Here is a 22672-nt window from a genome sequence, read left to right on the forward strand (position 1 = left end):
ACTCAGCTTGTGTCCGTAATTGTACCAGCAAATCTCTATAACAGTCTCTTAACGCTTCACTCACGCCTTCCTTTGAGCAGCAGAAATAAGAGACGGGAGATGTAACCCCGGTGAAATTCATCTGGATTTTCTTAAATATGGGGAGAGCGGAGGTGGAGCATGGGCAGGGCTGAGAGCTCGTGAGATGTGGGTGCTGAGGGTCCCTGGTGCATCCGTAGGGAAGATCCTGGCTCCCCGGTACATCCTCGCCCCGGCTGGGATTTCACTGGAGCCCCCCATGAAGAATTCCCGAAGCAGGGAGCACCCAGGGGTTTGTGTGAGGAGGCTGTTCCCCTGCCCAGTACCCTGTAAATTCTCTCTCCTTTCTCCTCTCCACGGCTCAGCTCTCTCCGAGCGGCAGGACCATGCTGGAGGATGAGGATGGGATGAGCGAGAGGGGGCTCAGCAGCTCCAGGAGGAGATATGACGATGAGGAAGGTGAGCAAAACCTCGGGAGATGCCCCAAATGGCAGCGGGCTCTTCCCTGATGGCTGATGCATCAGATCTCCCGGTACTCGGCTCCCCACATCCCACCCACGACATGGGAAAAGCTCCTGTGGATGTTTTAAGCCTGGTGGGAAGATGGCAAATATCTCCCTGGCTTTTTTTCAAGTGAGGAAAACTCAGATCTGCTCTCTAAATCTAAAGCTTTCTTATTTAATATTTTTTTTTTCCCTGCTCTAGATTACCACTCCATCTACATCGGGGTGCCGGTGCCCCGGGGCTACCGGAGGAAACGGCGCCGGCGAAGATCTGCCTCCAGCCGGGACAGGACGAGCGAGAGCGAGCGGCACTACGAGCGCCAGGATCGCTCCGACACCGACGACGGCGGCCACGGCTGCTACGAGAACGGCAACGACAACGCCAGCAGGACCAGTGAGTCGCCCTCGGGCTTCCCGGAAAAGCAGGAGGGGTTTTGCAGCCTCATTTAATCCAGGATTAAATCACACCCCCCCGTGCGCTTAACCACGTCGCTTGGCCCGACGTTCGCATTTGGCGCTGCTTTTCCCGACCCTTCCCAGGTTTATTTTTCCCCGTGGGTGTCTCTGAGAGCTGGGCGCAGGGTGTGAAATGGGATTTGAGGCTGGGATTTGATGGGTGGGCTAAAAGGAGCCTGTCTTTGCCCCTGGGAGCCTGTCCTTGCCCCTGGGGGGTTGCTAACGAGGAGATGGGGGTACAGCGGGGTCCCGGGGGCACAGACATCCTCTGGGCATCACACCTTGTTCCCGACAGGCTTTTGCCCGAGGCTTTGCCCGGTCTCGTTAAATCTCCTTAGCCAAGATTAACATTTTGCACAGCAAAGTAGGTGTCGATCTCTTGGGTTTGGAGTTTTGGGTTTTTTTTCTCCCCTCCCTATAGAAATTTGCATTTGGGTTTATGTCGGTCGCGGCTCCGCAGAGCGGGCAGGGGCTCGGCTTTGTTTTTCCCTGCGGAAGGGAGAGTTTTCCAGGGTTTTTTTTTGCATGGGGAGAGGTTTTTAATCTGCAGCGGGCTTTGCTCGCAGCTCCTTCATATGCCTTCAATGGCGGCGTGAGTGGGACCACGTCTCCTGGTTTCCGCAGGCAGTAAATGCCACCGGGATACAACACTGGGCTGGTTTTTGGGGGGCAAAGTCATTTTATGGAGGAAAAATACTCCAAAAACTCTGCAGCAGCCCTGCTTTCTCCCCAAAAACATCTCCCTCATTTGGATGGTTTTACCCCAAAAATCTCTACCTTGAGCTTGGAAGGGGTTTTTTCCCACCTTGCTCCGAGCAGGAAACAAAATCCCTCTGCAAAATAATCCCAAACCTTTAATTTCTCTCTTCCTCCCCCTCTCCCTCCCTCCCCTTTCTCGCTCACTCCATCCCGCTGCCGCCCAAAGCGCTCACCTCTCCTACACGCATCCCGTTTGATTTGGTAACTTCCCGTCATGAGAGCCCAAGGGAAAGGAAAGTGCTTTATATTCTCTATAATCTGCTCCTTAAGCCTTGGGAGTTTAACAAGCCTGAGTGGATAAAGGAGGAAGTTTGGAGGTTTGGGTTTTTTGTGGGTTTTTTGTTTGTTTTTTTTTTTTTTTCTACCGGGCAGCAAAGGTTTGGTTTAGCCGGGAAGAAATGGGGGAAAAAATGGAAACGATTCCAGGTAGGTTATTTCCATCACTCCTCGGCGTCCGTGGTGTGGGGAGCGGGAGGGGAAGAAAAGCTCCATTTTGAAATTTTTTTTGGCTTTCCAAGGGAAAAGTAACTTAGGAACCTGAGGAGGGGGTGGGCTGAGCACACGCTCAGGGCGCCGAGCTCCAAAACTCACCCCAAAAATATAAGGAGAGGGAATCTGTATGAGCTTCCAGTGCTCCCCAGCAGCAGGGAACTGGAAAAGATGGTATTTGGAAGGAGAAAATTCTCCTAGAACTGGGATTTGCTTGAACGGGAACGGAGCATCTAATCCCATGGGATGTGCACCCCAATCTCCTCTTTTTTTTTCTGGGAGGGGACCCTTCTGAGCCGTGAGACCCCGGGAAAAGGCTGTTGTGTACCTAAAAGGACTACGCCAGCGGATGGTTAATGTCCCGGAACCTTAAATAAAGCTTAGTCCCACTGCAAACCCCGGGCGGCATCACGTTCCCCCAACCCCCATTTTTATCACCTTTTTTATTGTAACTAAAGCCAGAGTAGGATTTTTGGTTTGGAAAAACATCGCTAGGCGAGGTTTTACTGCAGGATGGAAGTTGGGGTGTGGGGGGTTCTGTGCACCTCACATTAAAGGAGGCATAAATCAGCGTGAGTGGTCCATCCCGTCCAATTATCCACGGAAACGTAGGCTCTTGTGTGAGTGAAATTATCCTATATTATCACCGGCGTTAATGCTGAGGGAATTCCGCGGCTTTGAGCTCGATTGGGATCCACCCTGGCTGAAATCACGGTGGAGGTTTGATGGGTGGAAAGCAGGAATTGCAGCTGGGAGCGTTTTCCCATCCTAAAAGCTGGTTCTGGGAGGTACGGATCCATCGAACTGTGTCTTGCAAGAAATAGGTGCTGATTTTGGGGTCCCTTTGTGGGTTTTGGCCAGTATTGCTGCAGTAGTTTTACGGAGATGCCAAGCCCTGGATGCTGCTGTTCAATATCCCCTCCCAAGCGGATACCTGCTGCTTCCCAGGATTAATTTAGGTGCTGGGTCAGTTTTCCAGGAGAAAACAAATAATTACTGAGAACTGGGTTGTAACCAGCTGCCGGGCCGGGTGTTTTCCCGGGCACGAAAGGGTCCTCCAGGTGAATAAATGCCATGAATTTTGGCCGCACGGCGTTGTTGGTTTAGCAACCGGCTCTTTTTGGGTCAGCGAGCGGCGGGGAGAGGAGGTGGAATCACACGTTATGTGCTGAGAGATGGGTTTATTCCTTCAGCTGGGGGGAGAATGGGAAAAAAAAAAAGTTTAAAAACCCCAAAAAACCTCTTTATGTGCAAGCTTTCCTTTATCTTTTGTGGTTTCCAGCGGCTAAAGTGTGTCACCCAAGACGGGTCTTTCCAGCAAATTCCCTTTGCTGCCGTCCGGATTGTTGTATTTACAGTGAATTTGGGGGTTTGCAGGAAATTTAAGGTTTGGTTTGCAGAGCAAAGCAGACGGCGTGAGGCTGGGGGTGGGCAGGGGGGGCGGGGAAGTTACTGGTATCGCGGTGATTTCATCCTCTCTTACGCGAACAGCACTTAGGCTTAAAGAGCCTGAAGCCTCCTAGGCATGTAGCCCGGCTCTAAAATTAACAGGAATATTAATAATCATAATAATGAAGTTTATGGAAGTGGAAGGAGGACTTGACCACGGGGGTTTTAGTCCTGGTGGTGGGGCTTAAAGAGCTTAAGCGGTTAAGCAGGCTCAGCCCAGAGCGCAAGGGACATCCTATTCTGTCACGGCCGCCGCGACTCGGGGTCTGTCTGCTCCGGTGGGGTGACAGGGCAATATTCCCAGGTTTTCCTCCGATCGCACATGGCAGTTTAATTACCCGCTTTTTTGGGTACCGCGTTACCCGACTTTCTCATTCCCAGGTTTGAGAACAGGAGGATTCCGCTAATAAAGACATTTTCCCCACTGGATTAACTCCGGCTGTATTAGGAGAGGGCTAAGGCCTAGGATTTTATTAAAAATACACCATTTCCACGGAGCCTGGCGTAAATAATGGGGCAAGTGGGGAGCGGTCCCGTCCGTGCCACGTCCAGGTTCACACCTGGGTGTTTGATTCCTCCCCGCGAGCAAATTTCTGAGGCTTTGCTAGAAAAGCACGTGAAGATGGAGAGAGGGTTAAGAGAAAACCCAGCCTGGTGGTTTTTTTGAGCGGAGAGGGCAGGTCCGTCACCCTCCCCTGGCCACGGGGAATGCACCGGAGATGAAAAACCCTTTTCCCATCAGTCGGGAGATTTGCAGGCAGGTCGTGTGTCCCCGTTCCCCTTCCCGAAAAACAGGAGCAGGAGGCAATAGGTGCCCTCCCCAGCCTGGCCACTTATTTGCAGCAAGAAACTGGATTTTTCCCGCAGAAGTTTGTAGTATTCCCCTGGAATGATACGCCTTCCCCTCAGGGATCCAGCTCGTGCATCCCGAAATGCAGTGCCAGAGACTGTAAGGATGTGGTTGCTGATGGGAGGTGGCTCTAACCTGACAAAAAGGGGCTCTGTGGTTGGGAAAAATATGGGATACCGCACGGAAATGGGGTGCATAATGTTCCTGGAAAAGGAATTTGGTTATATTGTGTATAGGGGTGGCCTCATTCCTTGATTCCTAGCCCAGACCTATATATTCCCCTCCTGGCTGCTATGCAGCCTCCGCTCATCCTTTCCACCAGCATCCCGTAATTTGGGACAGGATTACTTAAAGTTTCCCCATTCCTCAGTGTCTATCACCTTAAACATTTTCCTCAAAACCTCCTTTTTTTTTTTTAACCCCAGGATCCTAAATAGCCCCACAGATTCCTTTTTGCCCCTCCAGGGCTTTCCATATGGGAATGATGCGGGATCATCTTGGCTCCGGCTGACGATAAACCTTTTTTTTTTCCCCCCTCCCCGGCAGTGTCACCGGCTGCCGAGCGCCTCCGTTACATCCTGGGGGAAGACGATGAACCTCCCAACCCCACGCTCTTCACGGAGATGGACACGCTGCAACACGACGGCGAGGAGATGGAGTGGAAGGAGTCGGCCAGGTAAGCCGGGGCGGGGGCGATGGTTTGGGTTGAAATTATATTGGGTAAAGATCCTCCCTAAATATCCCTGGGTGGAAACGGGGTCAGGGAAGGAGCGTAATTTTTAAGGAGGTTAAAAAAGCCATGCCTGAATTAGGGAAATGTAAAAAACCATGCTATTTTGGGGATCTTTGCAGCTGCAGCCTGCCGAGGAGGAAGAGGAGGAGGAAGGGAGGAAGATTTCCCATCTTCTCCCTCATCTCCCCAGCTTGGATCGACCCCGGAGCCGGGGTTTTTCCCATTCCCAGTTGCAGTATGAGAGCAAAGCCCTGCGGAAAGGGCTCAGGGGTGGAAAAAACCAGGGTAACATGCCGGGAAATTGGAGTACTAGAGCAGAGAACTGGGAACTGGGAATAAGGGGAATGGGAAACAGGCATAAAGAACATTTTCCCAGGTCATTTTTCCCCCCCAGACTTTTCTGGCCAGGCCAAGAATTAATCTTCTTCTGCCCCTCAAGCAATAAAAATAAAACAAACCAACTACATCTTTAATAAAAGTATTAGAGGAGTTGGGAGTGACGTTCGCTTTATTGAATTAGGAGCTTATCTAAGAGAAAAAATCTCAAATCCAAGTGGGATTTTCTCTTCCTTGCCTCAGTCGGGTAAGAACTAGCAGGTTCGGGAGGTTATGGGGGGCTTTGGGAAGGGGGTGAGGGATGCTGATGGCACCCCAAGCCCTTTTCTTTCAGTAGCACATGTGGGATTTCCGAATCCGGGTGTGGAGTTTTGCCTGAGGGATGGGAAAGAGAGCAGGATCCGGCCCTGCGGGTGCTCATCCCATCTCTTGGGCTGGTTATTGGCATCACCAAAAATTTGGAAAGCTCTGAAGCACTCTCCTAGTTGCCATCCCTGCTCCAAACGTGGCAGCGTGGGGATGCTGTTGCTAAAATCCTTTATTCCCCCCCCAAGTTTTGCACGGGTCTGTACCTACTCATCCCTCCCCACTGCCCAAAAGGCTCAGAAGGCAAAAAATCGGCGCTTGCGTTGGGATTTTCATCAGGGAGGGCTCGAGATGGAGGTTCCCAAATTTCCCCAGGGAGGATGGAGGTTTCTCACGTCCCGGATTTCTGCTCTCCAGGGAGCAAGGGTTCAGCTTTTTTAGCCGCAGGAGAGCAGCTCCGTGGCGGGAGCAGAGCTACCTGCGGCTAAATCCGCAATAAATGGAAATAAATGGAAATAAAGACGCCGAGCGCAGCAGGGAGATGGGGTTTTGTGGTAGCCTTGGTGAAAGCATCACGGGATGGGGCAAAGGCACCGCTGGAAACGTGCCTCCAGTCCTACACGCCACCCCATGTGCGTGCTAATAACCCACTTTCGGCAGGAAAATGGGACAAAAAAGAAACGAAAGGGGATCTAATCGGCTTTGGGAGAGCACAGACGGAGCTTAGCAGGTGCTATGGCGGGAAGCTTGAACTTCCTCCCAATAAAAGCGGCGTTGTTTGAAGGGCTGGAGAAGCAGTTTCTGCAAAGAAATCAGGGTGGGGAGCTTTGGAATGATGGACACTTGGACCAAATTTTATAATTTTGGATGCTCTGGGGTTTTGTCCCCAGCACAGACCATTCCTGGCACTCAATACAACCCCAGGCTCTCCCCATCCTTCCCCCACAGCGTTCAGGAGCCATCAGCTATTTCCAAAAACCCTTCTCCTCCTACATCCCTTCTGTCTGTGCCCTCTGCGGCGGCAGGAGCCCAAATCCCAGTTGTACCAGTTAAAAGTTGTAAGGTTAAGCCCCGCAAAGGCTAATCCACGGAGCCTGCAAACCTCCAGTAAAGGAAAAGCAGCTTTCTTCCCCAAATCAACGTCTTGCCGAGAGCCGCCTGCCCTCCCCGGAGCGCAAGTTCCCGGGGAGCTGGGAGAAATCAGCCACCATTCCCAAATTTCCTCTGAAGTCTTTGGTTTGTAAAATTAAGGGGAAACAAGGAGGTGGAAGAGCTGATTTCCCAGGGCTTGCAAACCCTCTCGTCTCCCACCATGGGAATGAAGCACCCAGGTTGAATCACAGAATGGTTTAGGTTGGAAGGGACCTTAAAGATCACCTTGTTCCAACCCCCTGCCCTGGGCAGGGACACCTCCCACTAGACCAGGTATGAAGTCTGAGCATTGCTAAGGAATTAAAAAGACATTTGCAATGCCCTGGGTTTTTGCTTTCCCACGTGCATGGCCAGTCCATGCAGGTGCAGATCCTGGCTAAGACAAGGTCAGGTCCTTGGGAAATCCTCCCACACCTCGCAGGAGTAGTTTGAGGAGGGTGAAATCCATGGGGTTGAGTTCAGTGGTGGAACAGAGAGGTTTTCTCTGCTCCACAACCATGCAAGCAGCACTTTGTCTAATGATCTTACTTGATTTCCCCATTCCCATACTGGATAACAAGCAAAAACCTCGCAGGATGAATTCATCCAGGCTTGCAAAGCTGCCTGCAGAAGGGAAACTCCACAGGAAAAGCAATTATCTTCCTAATATTAAAGGGTGGGTGTCAGGAGGATGGGGCCGGTCTTTTTTCAGTGGTGCCCAGTGACAGGACAAGAGGGAACGGGCACAAACTTGAATCTAAGAAGTTCCATCTAAACATGAGGAGGAACTTCTTTCCTGTGAGGGTGGCAGAGCCCTGGAAGAGGCTGCCCAGAGAGGTGGTGGGGTCTCCTTCTCTGGAGACATTCAAACCCCGCCTGGACACGTTCCTGTGGGACCTGCTCTGGGTGGACCTGCTCTGGCAGGGGGTTGGAGGAGATGATCTCCAGAGGTCCTTTCCAACCCCATGTGATTATGTGATTGTCTTCTTGCACACCCTCCCCACCCCGTGCCCGTCCCCACGGCTGCCGCTCTCGTTTCAGGTGGATAAAGTTTGAAGAAAAGGTGGAGGAAGGCGGGGAGCGGTGGAGCAAGCCCCACGTGTCCACGTTGTCTCTGCACAGCCTCTTTGAGCTGCGGACGTGTCTACAGACGGGAACGGTGCTCCTGGACTTAGATGGCTACTCTTTGCCCCAGATTATAGGTAGGAGTCAGGTACCAGTGGTTTCAGATGGATTTTTCCCCATGTCCTAAAAGTTCTGGGAGCAGATTTAAATGCATTTACCTGCTGCATGCAAATATAAACCAACTTGTACAGGAATAAGCAAAGACAGGAGCTGAGAGCCATCAACTTGGTTCAATAATTGTTGTTGTCTTGAGCTTTCTGGGAGGGTTTGCAGTGGGGTAACTCGTACACCTCCCTTGTTTGGTGCTTGCAGACGATGTCATTGAGAAACAGATTGAGGACGGTCTGCTCAAGCCGGAGCTGCGGGATAAGATAAGCTACGTCCTCCTCAGGAAACACCGTCACCAAACCAAGAAGCCGATCCACAGGTCCTTGGCCGACATCGGAAAATCTGTCTCCTCCAACACACGTGAGTCGTTGGGGTCCAACCTGCATCCGGTTGCATCCTTGAATCTTTGGTGAGCGAGCTCAGGGGGAGGAAGGTCTCATAGGAAGGAAAGGGGGAAACCCAATCATTTGGGGCACCCAACCATTTACTGCATTGAGAAAGTCCCCAAAAGCTCTGCTGCTGGTGGATTGAAGGGTAGGGGTCATTGGGAGCCAGAAGCCAAGAAGGTGTCAAGGAGGGGGCCTAAAGGAAGATGGAGAAGGACTTTTTACAAGGGCATGGGGTGATAGGATGAGGGGTAATGGCTTCAAATTGGAAGAAGGGAGATTGAGGTGAGATCTTGGGAAGAAGTTCTTTGCTGTGAGGGTGGTGAGAGCCTGGCCCAGGTTGCCCCAAGAAGCTGTGGCTGCCCCATCCCTGGAGGGGTTCAAGGCCAGGTTGGAGGGGGCTTGGAACAAGCTGGTGTGGCAGGAGGTGTCCCTGCCCAGGATAGGGGGTGGCACTGGATGGAATTTAAGGTTCCTTCCAATCCAAACCATTCTATGACTCTACGTCTGCTGAGATGGACAATGGCATTGTGTGAGGGACAAAGGCGTTGACGGTTGCTTGGCCAAGGGGCTTTTTGGCAGAGCAGCCCACAGACAAATCCAGTCTGCTCTGTGGTTGAACCTGCCTATTTTTTAGCCATTACAAAAGGAGATTTGTTTGTTTTCACGCTAGATTATTTACTTAGGTTTAAACAGAGGTCATTTGGTGGAGCCTGGGATTTGCCAGGCTTTGGCTGCTCCCCGGGTAGACAGATGCAGCAGCGCCCAAGCTCAAAGCCCACGTGGAAGAGGCTGTCAATAAGCAATATTCCCACCCCCTGGGCATCCCCAGGTTTCAAAACAGCCATCGTCCATGTTGGAGGACTATATATTTGAGCTAATGTTTGCCCACATGCCTTCAAAACAGCGCATGACTTTTGAAATGTTGTGGTTAGTCCCTGTAGGTAGGAAAAATAGGGGCATCTTCCATGTTTCTAGTTCCTTGCTGAGATGATGGCATTGCTTTGAGTTTGCAAATAGGGACATCAAGGAAAAGCTGGTTGGCAGGAGCAGAGGGGTCCCTCGTGTTTCTTGTGCCAATGACAACTCCATGATATTGGAATAAATACCAGCGGCACATTGAAAATAGGGTCATGCCCAGGGGCAATTTCATCATTATTTTTAGTGAGTTCCACAACAAAAAAAAAGAGGATAAATGCTGTGGTTGCAGCTGGTGTTTCAGAGAGATGCAGAGTAGTTCAACAAAACCGATCCAGAAGTTTTTTCCCAAGGAAAACACAGTTTGGGGAATTCAGGATGTTTTCTGAGAAAATGCTGGGCTTAACACAGAAAATGCATGGGGGGAAAGGCAAGTCTTTATAGCCAAGTAATTCAGTTTCAACCTCTGAGATGAAAAATGGGACTCGTCACCAGCTCAGGGAGGAGAAATGTTCACATGAAACTCAGTGGTGGCCAATGTAAATATTTTGAAGTGTGACGTTCATGGAAAATTTCAAGTGTAGGTTTCTTTGGAGAATTAGAAGATTGAAAAGCCAAATAAGGTGTTGGGTCATCCTAAGTAACAGAAATTGCACTTGTGAACCCAGAGGGCTGGAGCCCCTCTGCTGGGAGGACAGGCTGAGAGAGTTGGGGGGGTTCAGCCTGGAGAAGAGAAGGCTCCAGGGAGACCTTGGAGCCTCTTCCAGTCCCTAAAGGGGGGGGCTCCAGGAAAGCTGGGGAGGGACTCTGGATGAGGGAGGGGAGCCCTAGGAGGAGGGGGAAGGGTTTGCCACTGAAAGAGGGGAGATGGAGCTGAGATGTGGGGAAGAAGTTCTTTGCTGTGAGGGTGGTGAGAGCCTGGCCCAGGTTGCCCAGAGAAGCTGTGGCTGCCCCATCCCTGGAGGGGTTCAAGGCCAGGTTGGAGGGGGCTTGGAGCAAGCTGGTGTGGTGGGAGGTGTCCCTGCCCAGGGCAGGGGGTGGCACTGGATGGTCTTTAAGGTCCCTTCCCACCCAAACCGTTCTGTGGTTCTATGATACTATGATTTATAGCCTTGAAGAGAGCATTGGTGGGGCAGGAAGACTTGGGTTAAGGCAGTTTATTCTTTGCTAATGGGAAAACTACTATGGGTGAGATAAAAGTGCAAATGAAAGTGCGAGGAAAAAGCAAATTCCTGGTGCATCAGCGCTGGAAGGGTCACATCTGTGCCCAGCAGCTGATTTTCAGCCCGGCCTCTTTCCTTCAGCATCACCCGACGGTTCCCCGTGGTACCTGCGTCTCCTCTAACATCTCCTTTCCCCCAGCCCGCAGCCCCGTCCGGAGCCCGGCCGCCGGCGCTGCCTTCCACCGCTCCACCGAGGATCTGCGGATGCGGCAGAGCGCGAGCTACGGCCGCCTGCGTAAGCCGGGGAGGGTGGAAGGGAGGTGAAAATGTCCGAAAAGAAGACAGAAAAAATACAATATGAAACTGGATGCTTGTGATTACAAGGAGATCCCACCACAGCCATAAATGAGACGTGGTTGGTGTAACCAGAGGGTGACCAAGCTCAGAAAAACTCATATTCTTGGGTTTTCATCTTTTTGCACCTGGTTTGCAAGCCCAGCTATAATAAATAATGTTTTTTTTCTTTGTGCTGAAGTCCTCCCTCCACGTTTTCTCCTTGCACGTGGGGTTGAAATGTAGCTGTACATCACGGGGCGGTTTTCTCACCTTCTCTCTCTTGTCTCCATCAGGTCACGCGCAGAGTCGGAGCATGAACGACATCTCGGACACGCCGAGCACCGACCAGGTAGTCACCCCCGAAAACATCAGTGTGATGCTGTGGGGAGCATCTCCGACACCACCCGCCATGGGGCAGGGGCTCTGTGGTTGTTAAAGTCCATGTGAGCCCTGTGCGGCTTCGCTCGGTCGATAACCGCACAAATTCCTAATTAGGGAAATTAATACGTGTATTGATCCCTGCTAACTCATGGGGAAAGCTGTCCCAGAAATAATACCTGTGCTTGGAAGCTGAGTGCAGAATTAGCGACACGTGAGGATGGTGGTGTAGTTTGAGATCCTTAGGGTGGAGAAAAAAATTCCTTAAAATCTTTAGGTAGGAGAAGAAAGGTGCTTGGAAGAGTGCAGGGATCCTAAAGGAGCCTTTGCTTGGCTGGGCAGGAGCAGGTTGCAGGGGGCAGATTCCAACCGAGCACTTGGGTCTGCAAAGATGAATACAGCTTTCAAGATAACAGTCTGTAAATACAGAGACGGGTTCTGTTTTTCCCTCCGTTTGCGGCATGATGGACGTGGGTTTCTTAAAGCAAAGCACAGCCAAGAGTCTGTCCGGGGCTTTTCCCCCTGAGTTTGCTCGGCACGGGAGAGCTGGGAAGGAGGTCAGGCAGCTCGGGCAGTTCCTGGGCAGATCTCTGCTTGCTGCTGCGATGGATCCACCAGGGTTTTGTGCCGTTCTTTTCCTGGATGTCCCATCCCAGTACCGAGGATGATTAGCTGGGAACTGCTGATGCATTATATGGGCTTTACTCTCTTTCTGTTGGTGCATGATTTCATAGAATCATAGAACAGTTTGAGTTGGAAGGGACCTTAAAGATCATCTAGTTAGAATCATAGCATCATAGAATCACCTTGGTTGGAAGGGACCTTTCAAATCGTCAAGTCCAACCCTCAACCCAGCACTGCCCAAACCACCACTAACCCGTGTCCCTCAGCACCACGTCTGCCCGGCTTTTAAATACCTCCAGGGATGGTGACTCCACCACTGCCCTGGGCAGCCTCTTCCAGAGTTTGACAACCCTTTCCATGAAGGAATTTCCCCCAATATCCATCCTAAACCTCCCCTGGCACAACTTGAGGCCATTTGCTCTTGTCCCGTGGCCTGTTCCATGGGAGAAGAGACCGACGCCCCCTGGCTACACCCTCCTTTCAGGGAGTTGGAGAGAGCGAGAAGGTCTCCCCTCAGCCTCCTTTTCTCCAGGCTGAACACCCCCAGCTCCCTCAGCCGCTCCTCACAAGACTTGTGCTCCAGACCCCTCACCAGCTCCGTTGCCCTTCTCTGGACACACTCCAGCCCCTTAAGGTCTTTCTTGGAGTGAAGGACCCAAAACTGGGCACAGCCCTTGAGGTGGGGTCTCCCCAGTGCCCAGTACAGGGGGATGGTCACTGCCCCAGTCCTGCTGGCCACACTGGTCCTGACACAGGCCAGGATGCTGGTGGCCTCCTTGGCCACCTTGGCACGATGCTGGCTCATATTCAGGTGCTGTTGATCAACACCCCCAGGTCGTTTTCCAGCCACTTTTCCCCAGCCTGGAGCATCCCTGGGGTTGGTGTGACCCAAGTTGTAGTTTCACCCCCCTGCCATGGGCAGGGACACCTTCCACTAGACCAGGTTGCTCAAAGGTCCATCCAGCCTGGCTTTGAAGACAATGCTGATTTCAGCATAAACCTAAGAGAAAATTAAACACAACGTGGGTTTGTAGGGGACAGTATGGGATAAGACCTTGCTTTCCCCCAGGGATGTCCTTGCTGGATGCAGTTTAGGGGGAAGCCAAGGATGGAAATCCATGTGTTGCTGCGAGCCACGGGCCAGGGTTGCCACCATATCAGGGAGACAGAAGGTTTCCAGGGCATCTTCCTAAATTACAGCTGCAATAAAGCGAGACCGCTAACGAACCCCAAATGTCAGCCTCCAGCAGTGGGGTGCAGAGGGTTAATCCCAAAATATGCAAAGCATTTAGGTTTAATCGCCCTATTAGGCCCACTACAAAGGGACTTTTTAAGTGTTACACGAAGCTTAGTGGTCACTGTTAACTCCTGCTCTTGCTTGTTCCAAGCTGCATTGGAGGAGTTGCTTTATTATTATGATTATTTTTTTTTCCATTTGGGTTTAAAAGATTAGAAAGGGGAGAGCTTGCTGCCCGGCTCACATGCCTCCCCTCATGCTGGCATATAGATTATAATAACACCCTGCCTGGGTTGGTATTGAACCCTTTTAGACTAATAATGAAAGAGCTGCAGGGGAGAAGAGACCCGGGGAATAAATCCATGAACGAGGTTTCCTACTTCCATTATTTATTCCTGCTCCGAGGAGGAGACCGGGGGGGGATATGAGCTACAAAAACATGCCCCCGTGCACGGCGCTGAGCGGTGGTTCTGCATTACATAGGGTCTTGGGGGAGCCTGGGGCTGCAGGGCTGCAAACAGACTTGCAAAAATGCATCCTGGCTTGCTCCGGGATCCCTATTTTTTGGCTTGGATTTTCTACAGGGGGGTTGCTGGGGTTTTTTCTTTGTGTAGACCCCAGTGTAGCAAACCCCCTTTTGCAAACTGCCCAGTTGCACATTGCGTTAGGGAGCCCCGAGCGCGGGATTTCCAGTTATCTTGGGGTTAGTGATGGTTTGGAATAAGAGTAACGAAGGAAGTCGTTAAAGTCAGCTTTATGAATTCTTGCTGGTTTATTCTTGGACGTGGCTCTTGCATCCCCACCTCTGGGAGTCCTGGGACCATCAGAGATGAAGAGGTTTGAGCCTGTGGCTTCAGCTTTTGCGTTTGGGGTGTGGAAAAGAGGGGAAAAAACCAAATTTTAGCAACCACTCCCTTCCCCACCCTCATCTTTCCAACAGCTGAAGAACAAGTTCATCAAGAAGATCCCCAAGGATGCGGAGGCCTCCAACGTGCTGGTGGGAGAAGTGGAGTTCCTGGAGAAGCCCTTTGTGGCTTTCGTGCGGCTCCTCCAGGCGACGATGCTGGGAGGGGTGACAGAGGTGCCCGTCCCCACCAGGTGAGCACAATTCCTTCAGGTCAGAAGCACCGAGTGGTCTCACGACATGGATCCTGGTGGTCCAAGGTGGCCAACACAGCACCTTTCCCTTCCTAGGTTCCTCTTTATTCTCCTTGGTCCTGCGGGAAAAGCCAAGTCCTATAACGAGATCGGCAGAGCCATTGCAACCCTCATGGTGGATGATGTGAGTAGATGTAACGCTCAGCCCAACACCAGGAACCCCCTTGCTCAAAGCCAACTAAAAAAATCAATTTTCATCCTATCGCCCAAACAAATGAGCTTTAAAATCCCTTAATGACGTGGGAGATGTTCCACGCTGTTCCCAGGCTGACACCTCTCCTCTCTCCACCTCCAGCTCTTCAGCGATGTTGCCTACAAAGCCCGGGATAGAGAAGACCTGATTGCTGGCATTGATGAGTTTCTGGATGAAGTCATCGTCCTGCCGCCTGGAGAGTGGGACCCCAACATTAGGATTGAGCCACCCAAAAAAGTGCCCTCAGCTGAGAAGAGGTAGGTGAGAGACGTGGGGCTGGTCCCAGCCCTGTAGCCATCCCTCTCCTGGTTTGGAGATGCTGGAGGAGGACAGCAGCTTTGCTTGCCTTCATCCCTAGAAAGAATCTGTAGATTTTCCAGAAATGCTGCTTTTTCAGCAGTTTTTTCCTCCAGATCAGCTCAGAGCCGTTTCCACTCCGTAAAATCTGCATTACCCCCCTGGGTTGAGCAAATCCAGCTCTTGATCTTTCCAAATTTACCCCAAAACCCAAGCGCTAGTGCAGGCAGAGAGCTTCACCATGGCCTTGGTCATGGTCCCTGCATCAGGACCGGCTTGGTGGGGCAGGTTCTGTGGCCAACACTGGTGGCTCTCTCCCGCAGGAAATCGGTTTTCTCACTGAACGAAGTGGGGCAGATGAACGGCACGGCTGGTGGGGCGGGCGCCGGGGGCGGTGGAGGCGGCAGCGATGATGGGGAGATGCCCGAAGTTCATGAAATCGGGGAAGAGCTCGCGTGGACCGGCAGGTGAGTAGCACCCCACCACCCAAAAAACTTCAGAGGGTGCCAAGCACTCATCAACGTCTCCTCCTGGATCACCCCATGGTCTCCTGGACCATGGAGAGGTGAAATCCTTTTGGGCACAGGCTTTTGCACAGCATCATATCTATTTTGGTGGAAGGCACACGCATCTGATCCTTGGTGGTGTCTCCCCAGGTTTTGTGGTGGCCTCTACTTGGATATCAAGAGGAAGCTGCCCTGGTTCCCGAGTGACTTCTATGAAGGCTTTCATATCCAGTCCATCTCTGCCATCTTGTTCATCTACCTGGGCTGCATCACCAATGCCATCACATTCGGGGGCTTGCTTGGGGATGCTACGGACAACTACCAGGTCGAGTCCATGGAGGCGGGTCACTTTGGCTTGGGGACAGCAAGCAGGGATGGGATGGGATGGGATGGGATGGGATGGGTTTTACCCCCTTGTGCCATGTCAAACTTTAATCCTGGGAATGGAAACTCATTGCCAAGTGGGACTGGCAGTCCTGAAATACCTGCAGGATGGGAGAACCCATCTCACTGTCAATGCCAAGAGCAAGCAAACATGGTCCCAACCATCCTATATGGGTCCAAGCAGAGGTCCTTAACTCCCATCTCCATTCGGGGTGCCCGTGGGGGTGTAACATGGCTCAGCATCACCATAACACTGGGTTTGATCCATCCCCAGGGTGTCATGGAGAGTTTCCTCGGCACGGCAATGGCAGGCTCCATGTTTTGCCTCTTTGCCGGGCAGCCCCTCATCATCCTCAGCAGCACCGGGCCCATCCTCATCTTTGAGAAGCTGCTCTTCGACTTCAGCAAGTAGGTGTTGGGCGATGCCGGGGGGAACTGGGACCCACCTGTACCAGTTTGGGAGGTGTTCTCCAGCCCATGGCATGCTCTAACTGGACCACTTTCACCTTGTCCCCACTTCCAGAGGCAATGGCATTGACTACATGGAGTTCCGCCTCTGGATCGGCTTGCACTCTGCCCTACAGTGCCTTATCCTGGTGGCCACCGACGCCAGCTTCATTATAAAGTACATCACCCGCTTCACAGAGGAAGGCTTCTCCACCCTCATCAGCTTCATCTTCATCTATGATGCCATCAAGAAGATGATTGGAGCTTTTAAATACTATCCCATCAATTCGGACTTCAAGCCGGACTACGTGACCATGTACAAGTGCGAGTGCATCGCCCCCGACCCAGGTGAGTACACAGCTTTTTCGGCACCGGATGGGGAAGGTGAAGGGGATGAGGGGGGTCCCACCATGGATAAATCCCACTGGATCATTGGCCGAGGACATGGAAGGAGGCAGCTACCTGGTCAGCATGGGGTGGAGAGACCTCATCCTCCTCCGCTGAGGGTGATTTTGGGCAAGATGGAAGTAGAGCCCATGGATGAATGTGTTGGTTCTTGGTGGGATGGTGCTGGAGAGTTGGGGCCTCAGCTTGGAGCAGCCAGACCTGGATGGATGAAAAGGAAATATGGGAAAAAAAAGAAGAAAGAAGACATTTTTGATCATTAATTCTAGCCTGCTGACGATGGGAACTTATGCTCCAGGAAATACACGGGAGCGGTTTTGTCCTCTCCAGTGTCCGGGACACCCCAGGATGTCCCGGTTGGGTGTGGAAACCTCCTTGGACTATTTTTTTCTCCTCTTTCTTACTGCTTTTCAAAAAGAAGCGGCCATCAGGCTCTGAGAAGATGGTCTTCTGATGGTTCCCCTGATTTTGCTTTTGGATAGACGTACCCGACAATCCCTGTTCCAAATTGTGCAGCTCAGATGCTCCCATGGCCACCTAGAAGGGAACGGAGATCTTCACTTTAAGATAATGCCATCGGCTGCCTGCTCTCAGATGAGCTGAATTTATTTAAAAAGTCTAAATTTTGGGGAGTATCACCTGCAGACAGAAGAGGCAGAGAGGTGTGATAGTGAAGCTCTCCCCAGAAATAAAAGCATCAAGGACTGGCCATGCAACGTGTTCCTAATACATCTGTCACTGCAAGAAGAGATCTTACCTGCTGCGATGGAAATAGCATTTATTTGGTTTAGTTTTGTATTTTTCCTCGATTTCTGTTTATCAACCACACACTGAGTGACCCAATCCCATTGGGATTTGAAAGCCCTGCACGCAGTGGGGAATATCACAGAATCACAAAGTCCCAGACTGGCAGAGGTTGGCAGGGACCTCTTGAGATCAGCCAGTCTGACCCTGTGCCAGAGCAGGGTCACCCAGAGCAGGTCCCACAGGAACGTGTCCAGGGGGGTTTGAATGTCTCCAGAGAAGGAGACTCCACCACCTCTCTGGGCAGCCTCTTCCAGGGCTCTGCCACCCTCACAGGAAAGAGGCTCCTCCTCATGTTTAGATGGAACTTCTTATGTTCAAGAAGTTATGTTCAACTTATGTTCAACTTCTTATGTTTGTGCCCGTTCCCTCTTGTCCTGTCACTGGGCACCACTGGAAAAAGACTGGCCCCATCCTCCTGACACCCACCCTTGAAGTATTTATAGGCCTTGATCACATCCCCCCTCAGCCTTCTCTTCTCCAGACTAAAAAGACCCAAATCCCTCAGCCTTTCCTCATAAGAGAGATGCTCCAGCCCCTCATCATCTTTGTAGCCCTCTGCTGTCCCCTCTCCAGCAGTTCCCTGTCCTTCTGGAACTGGGGAGCCCAGAACTGGTCCCAGTGCTCCAGATGGGGCCTCCCCAGGGCAGAGCAGAGGTGGAGGATGACCTCTCTCAGCCTGTGGCCACGTTATTCTGAACGCTTCCCAGAATGTCATTGGCCTTCTTGGCCACAAGGGCACATTGCTGACCCATGGGCAACTTGTTGTTCCCCAGGATTCCCAGGTCCCTCTCTACAGAGCACCCAGAGATGATCCTCTCTGAACCAAAACCCTCCCAAATTTGACCTGCGGGAACACAAAGCCCCGTGCCCAACCCAATCCCCGGGCGGGGGTTAAAATACCCCCAACAGGACTGTGACCACCTCCATCCACCCACCTGTGCTGGCATCTGTGAAGCCTTTCACCTCCGGGGAGGTCTCCCCCTTTTCCGAGCCCCCGTCCCCAGCAAACCCTGGGCAGCCGAGAAGCATTTGCACCCCAAAAACCTTAAACCTCTTGGCAACCCAGCCCCATCCCTCGCTGCCCCGGGCACCCAAGGCAGCGGAGTCCGCGTTGGATTTTCCTCTAGATACTGAAAAATTATGTTTGTTCCCCCCTACATCCTTTTTTTTTTTTTTTAATCTTTTTTTTTTTTATTGGTTCTGATTTTTGATTATTATAACTGATTTGTACCATATTTGTCTCTGCTGCACACATCAATTTGGGCTGATTTCAATCTCAAGTGAGTATCGCCTTCTAAATATTAAAACTATTTTAATATTTGATACTCTTCCCCCGTGGGGGGTTTGTTGTTTTTTGGGTTTTTTTCCATGTATTTTACTTTTCTTTCTACTCTGCTAAAAGGGTTTCTGGAGAGCCCTTCGGGGTCCTCTCTTCCAATACCACTAGTGGTCTGCTACCCTTTAAGTTGTAGAAATCACAAATGAGGCCAGTTTATGGAAAAAGAAAAGGTTATGGAGGAAAAAATCTTATTATAATAATAATAATGATGTTTTTAATGCTGGATTTGCCAGTGCCGTTTCCCGGAGCCCGGGTTCGGTCTCTGCTTCTAACCCAGCAGCCGCTTCTCCTTCATTAATCCTCGGCGCCGGGGATGGAGGCGGCCGAAATTCCCGCTTGGCACAGGAAGAGGATGGACCGGAGGGAAGAGGGGGGGGCAGAGCGGTCCCGGACCCCGCTTAGGGACACCCCTAAAGAACGTGGGTGCTCCTGAAGCTGCGGAGCTGCGTCGCCCGAAGAGCCGACCGGAGCCACTTTTTGCACCGGAGGAGAAGGTGCCGGGGGGCTAGAAAGGATGGATTTTTTTTTTTTAATTTTATTTTTTTTTCACCAAAACCACCCCTAAAATATTTTTAAAAATTAAAAACAAATTGGGCATGATTGGGGGCCACCTCTCCAAAAATAACAGGCTGCTTTTTCAGTCTTCTACCCCCCCTGGTTTTAAGATGTAGGTATCGGGATGCTCGACCCCATTGCCGGCGGCTTTCCCGGGAAACTCCTAAAAATTTTAGGAGCTTGGAATCTCATAATAATAATAATAACACCACCACCCCCCCGGCACTCGCCAGCCCAGGAACCGCCCAAGGAGAAGCCGTGTTCTCTGCCGACACATGGGATTAATCAGGGAGAAGTCGCTGTGGGGTTAGAAATGAGGGGTTTTCTCCCCAAATCCCGCTCCGCCCCGGGGGATGCCGATCCCTGCGCGGCTCTCGGAGGGATGTGCTCCATCCCGCCTTTGCTTTTCCACCGGCCGGGCCGAGCTGTGCCTCGCCGGGTGAAACTTTTGATATAAAACCCTCGATATTAGCCAAAAACCTCATTAACAACCTCCTTTCCCGCAGCCAACGCGACCTTGTTCGATGCTTCAGCTCCAGTGGCACCAAACACCACTAACGTTTCTCTGGTAAGCAGGTTTGCTCATCCCGACGGGAAATTTGGGATAAGGGAGGGCAAATCCCATGGACTTTTTTATCCGGGGAGGGAAAAGCGGGATTCACATCGATTTGGGTTCATGTTTGGGCTCGGCGGCACCATATCCCCACTTTTTCTGCCCAAATTAATAGCAGCTCTGGAGGTTTCCCGTGGTTATGGGGCTCCTGGCGGCAGCGGCCTTGGGAAATATCCCTTTCCTTGCACGCTGCGGTTCTTTAAAATAGTAATTTTGAGGTTTTTTTCCCAGGAAATACCCCCTCCTTGTACGCTGCAATTCCTTACAATACTAATTTTGATTATTTTGGCCAGGAAATACCTCTTTCCTTGCACACTGTAATTGCTTAAAATGGTAATTGTGCTTTTTTTGGCCAGGAAATACCCCTTTCCTTGCACGTTTCAATTCCTTAAAATCCTAATTTTGCCTTTTTTGGGGGGGTTTCTCCCCAGTACAATGCTATTAACCTAACAGCTCTGGACTGGACTCAGCTGAGTAAGAAGGAGTGTCTCAAATACGGCGGCAGCTTAGTGGGGAAATCCTGCAAATTCGTGCCCGACCTGGCCCTTATGTCCTTCATCCTCTTCTTCGGGACCTACTCCATGACTTTGACCCTGAAAAAATTCAAATTCAGCCGCTATTTTCCCACCAAGGTAAGGGAAACGCTGGGTTTTACCCTCTCGTGGTTTTTTTTTTTTTTCCCCAAAAGTAGGAAAAATGGGAGCCGTCTCTCTCTCTCTCTCTGCTGGATGCAAAGAGCTCCAGGAAAATAAATCTGTATTTCTAGGAGCGATTAGGAGGATTCTCCCTGAGCTTTTAGCCGCTGATTTGGCTCTTGCACACTGAATTGCGATGCAAAAGGGGAAAAAAAATCTATATTTTTGGGGGTTATACCCATGTTACCCGTGGGTGAGTGGAACTGGAAAGCCCCAGGGAAGGATGCTGAAGCAGGAGCGAACCTCTCCATCCCGTTAATTACCCTCTCCATCCCATCAATTACCCTCTCCATCCCATTAATTACCCTTTTCACCCCATTAATTACCCTTTCCACCCCCATTTCCCCCTCTTGCCTCCAGGTCAGGGCTTTCATTGCCGATTTTTCCAATGTCTTCTCCATCCTCCTCTTCTGCGGAGTGGATGCCTGTTTCGGACTGGACACCCCTAAACTTCATATCCCCAGTATCATCAAGGTTCGGCCGCAGCGGGGGGGACCCCCCACCTCTCCACCCGCGCTCTCTTTCCAGCTCCTTAACTGCTTTGGGGGGAAAATCACAGCTCCTGCGGTGTCCGGGTGCCTTCTTAAAAGCTAATTTGTCTTTTCTGGGGGAATATTCTAATTCTGTGACTTTTTTTTCCTCCTTTTCTTGTTGTGTGTGGTTTTTTTTTTTTATTATTATTATTATTGGTTTTGTTTTGTTTTGTTTTGTTGGTTTTTTCCCCCTTCTCTCTTTTCTCGCTCCCGGCAGCTGCGTAAACTTATTAGCGATTTCTCTATCTTTATGTCCATACTAATGTTTGTGGGGCTGGATGTGCTTTTTGGACTCAACACCCCAAAGCTCCAAGTGCCTACTGATTTTAAGGTAAAAAAACCCAAAGCAATAAAATCCCTTTCCAGAAGCATTGCTGAAAATTTCTCTCCTCGCCCCCCTCCCCCCCCCCGCCAAATCCCAGGGTATCGCTGTCGGTGACGTGGGGAGTCCCGATGAGCATCCCAGGATAATTTGGGGTTGAGGCATGTGGATGCTGGGGGGGTTTGGGTACCAATGGGTGGTGGAGGGATGCAGGGGACAGGATGATGCTCGGAGGTGATGGGGTTCAGGGGGGACGTGGAGCTTCAAGAAATGTCAGCGCTTGGGTTTTCCCCTTTCCCTGACTCGGCTGCGGTGTCCAAACCCTCTCTCTTCCCCTCCCGCCCGGCAGCCCACCCGTGTGGATCGAGGGTGGTTTGTGTTTCCCTTCGGGAAGAACCCGTGGTGGGTTTACCTGGCGAGCGCCCTGCCCGCCCTCCTCGTCACCATCCTCATCTTCATGGACCAGCAGATCACGGCCGTCATCGTCAACAGGAAGGAGCACAAGCTGCGGGTGAGCCGGGACTCGTCCCGTGCTGGGGGGCGGGAGGGCACAGCATCGCCCCAGGGGCACGCGTCCCCGGGAGCACCCGTTTTTGGGGTGCAGATCGGGTGCTGCTGCAAGGCAGGAGCCCACCCTCTCCTCTGCAAGCTGCGTTTTTGGGGTGACAAAGCCTCCGGGGTGTTAAATTCACCCGATGTTGGGGGTGATGTGGGATGCGGGGTGATGTGGGGTGTGTGGTGATGTGGGGTGCGCTGCAGCGGTGCAGGGTGCAGCAGGGGGATGTGGGGTGCGCTGCATGGGATGCAGGGTGGCCATGTGGGGTGCGTGGGGGCGACACAGGGTGTAGGAGAGCAGTGCAGGGGGGATGTGGGGTGCACCATGGTGATGTAGGATGTACTGCATGGGTTGCAGGGTGCAGCGTGGCAATGTGGGGTGCATCGGGGGGTGCAGGGTGCAGGAGAGCAATGCAGGGTGGTTTGGGGGGATGTGGGGTGCACTGCATGGGACGCAGGGTGGCAATGTGGGGTGCATGGGGGGGATGTAGGATGTACTGCATGGGTTGCGGGGTGCAGCGTGGCAATGTGGGGTGCATCGGGGTGATGTAGGATGTA

At 51.7% G+C, this 22672-nt stretch overlaps 1 protein-coding gene across 1 annotated transcript in view; it reads left to right on the forward strand.

The window, feature by feature from the left end:
* Positions 1-404: 404 nt before the first annotated feature.
* SLC4A5 (solute carrier family 4 member 5) overlaps positions 405-22672 on the forward strand; it is a 28066-nt gene continuing 5798 nt past the window's right edge. The window contains exons 1-18 of the mRNA XM_074164187.1: positions 405-477; positions 724-915; positions 5071-5200; positions 8072-8232; positions 8468-8623; positions 10930-11025; positions 11360-11415; positions 14246-14403; positions 14500-14587; positions 14759-14913; positions 15277-15420; positions 15610-15784; positions 16118-16251; positions 16367-16638; positions 19903-19964; positions 20441-20641; positions 21065-21178; positions 21909-22070. Coding sequence (XP_074020288.1) covers positions 405-477; positions 724-915; positions 5071-5200; positions 8072-8232; positions 8468-8623; positions 10930-11025; positions 11360-11415; positions 14246-14403; positions 14500-14587; positions 14759-14913; positions 15277-15420; positions 15610-15784; positions 16118-16251; positions 16367-16638; positions 19903-19964; positions 20441-20641; positions 21065-21178; positions 21909-22070 — 2529 coding nt within the window. The remainder of the gene's footprint in view (positions 478-723; positions 916-5070; positions 5201-8071; positions 8233-8467; positions 8624-10929; positions 11026-11359; positions 11416-14245; positions 14404-14499; positions 14588-14758; positions 14914-15276; positions 15421-15609; positions 15785-16117; positions 16252-16366; positions 16639-19902; positions 19965-20440; positions 20642-21064; positions 21179-21908; positions 22071-22672) is intronic.

The sequence above is a fragment of the Numenius arquata genome, chromosome 26 (genome assembly GCF_964106895.1).
Source record: "Numenius arquata chromosome 26, bNumArq3.hap1.1, whole genome shotgun sequence".
Classification (NCBI taxonomy): Eukaryota; Metazoa; Chordata; class Aves; order Charadriiformes; family Scolopacidae; genus Numenius; species Numenius arquata.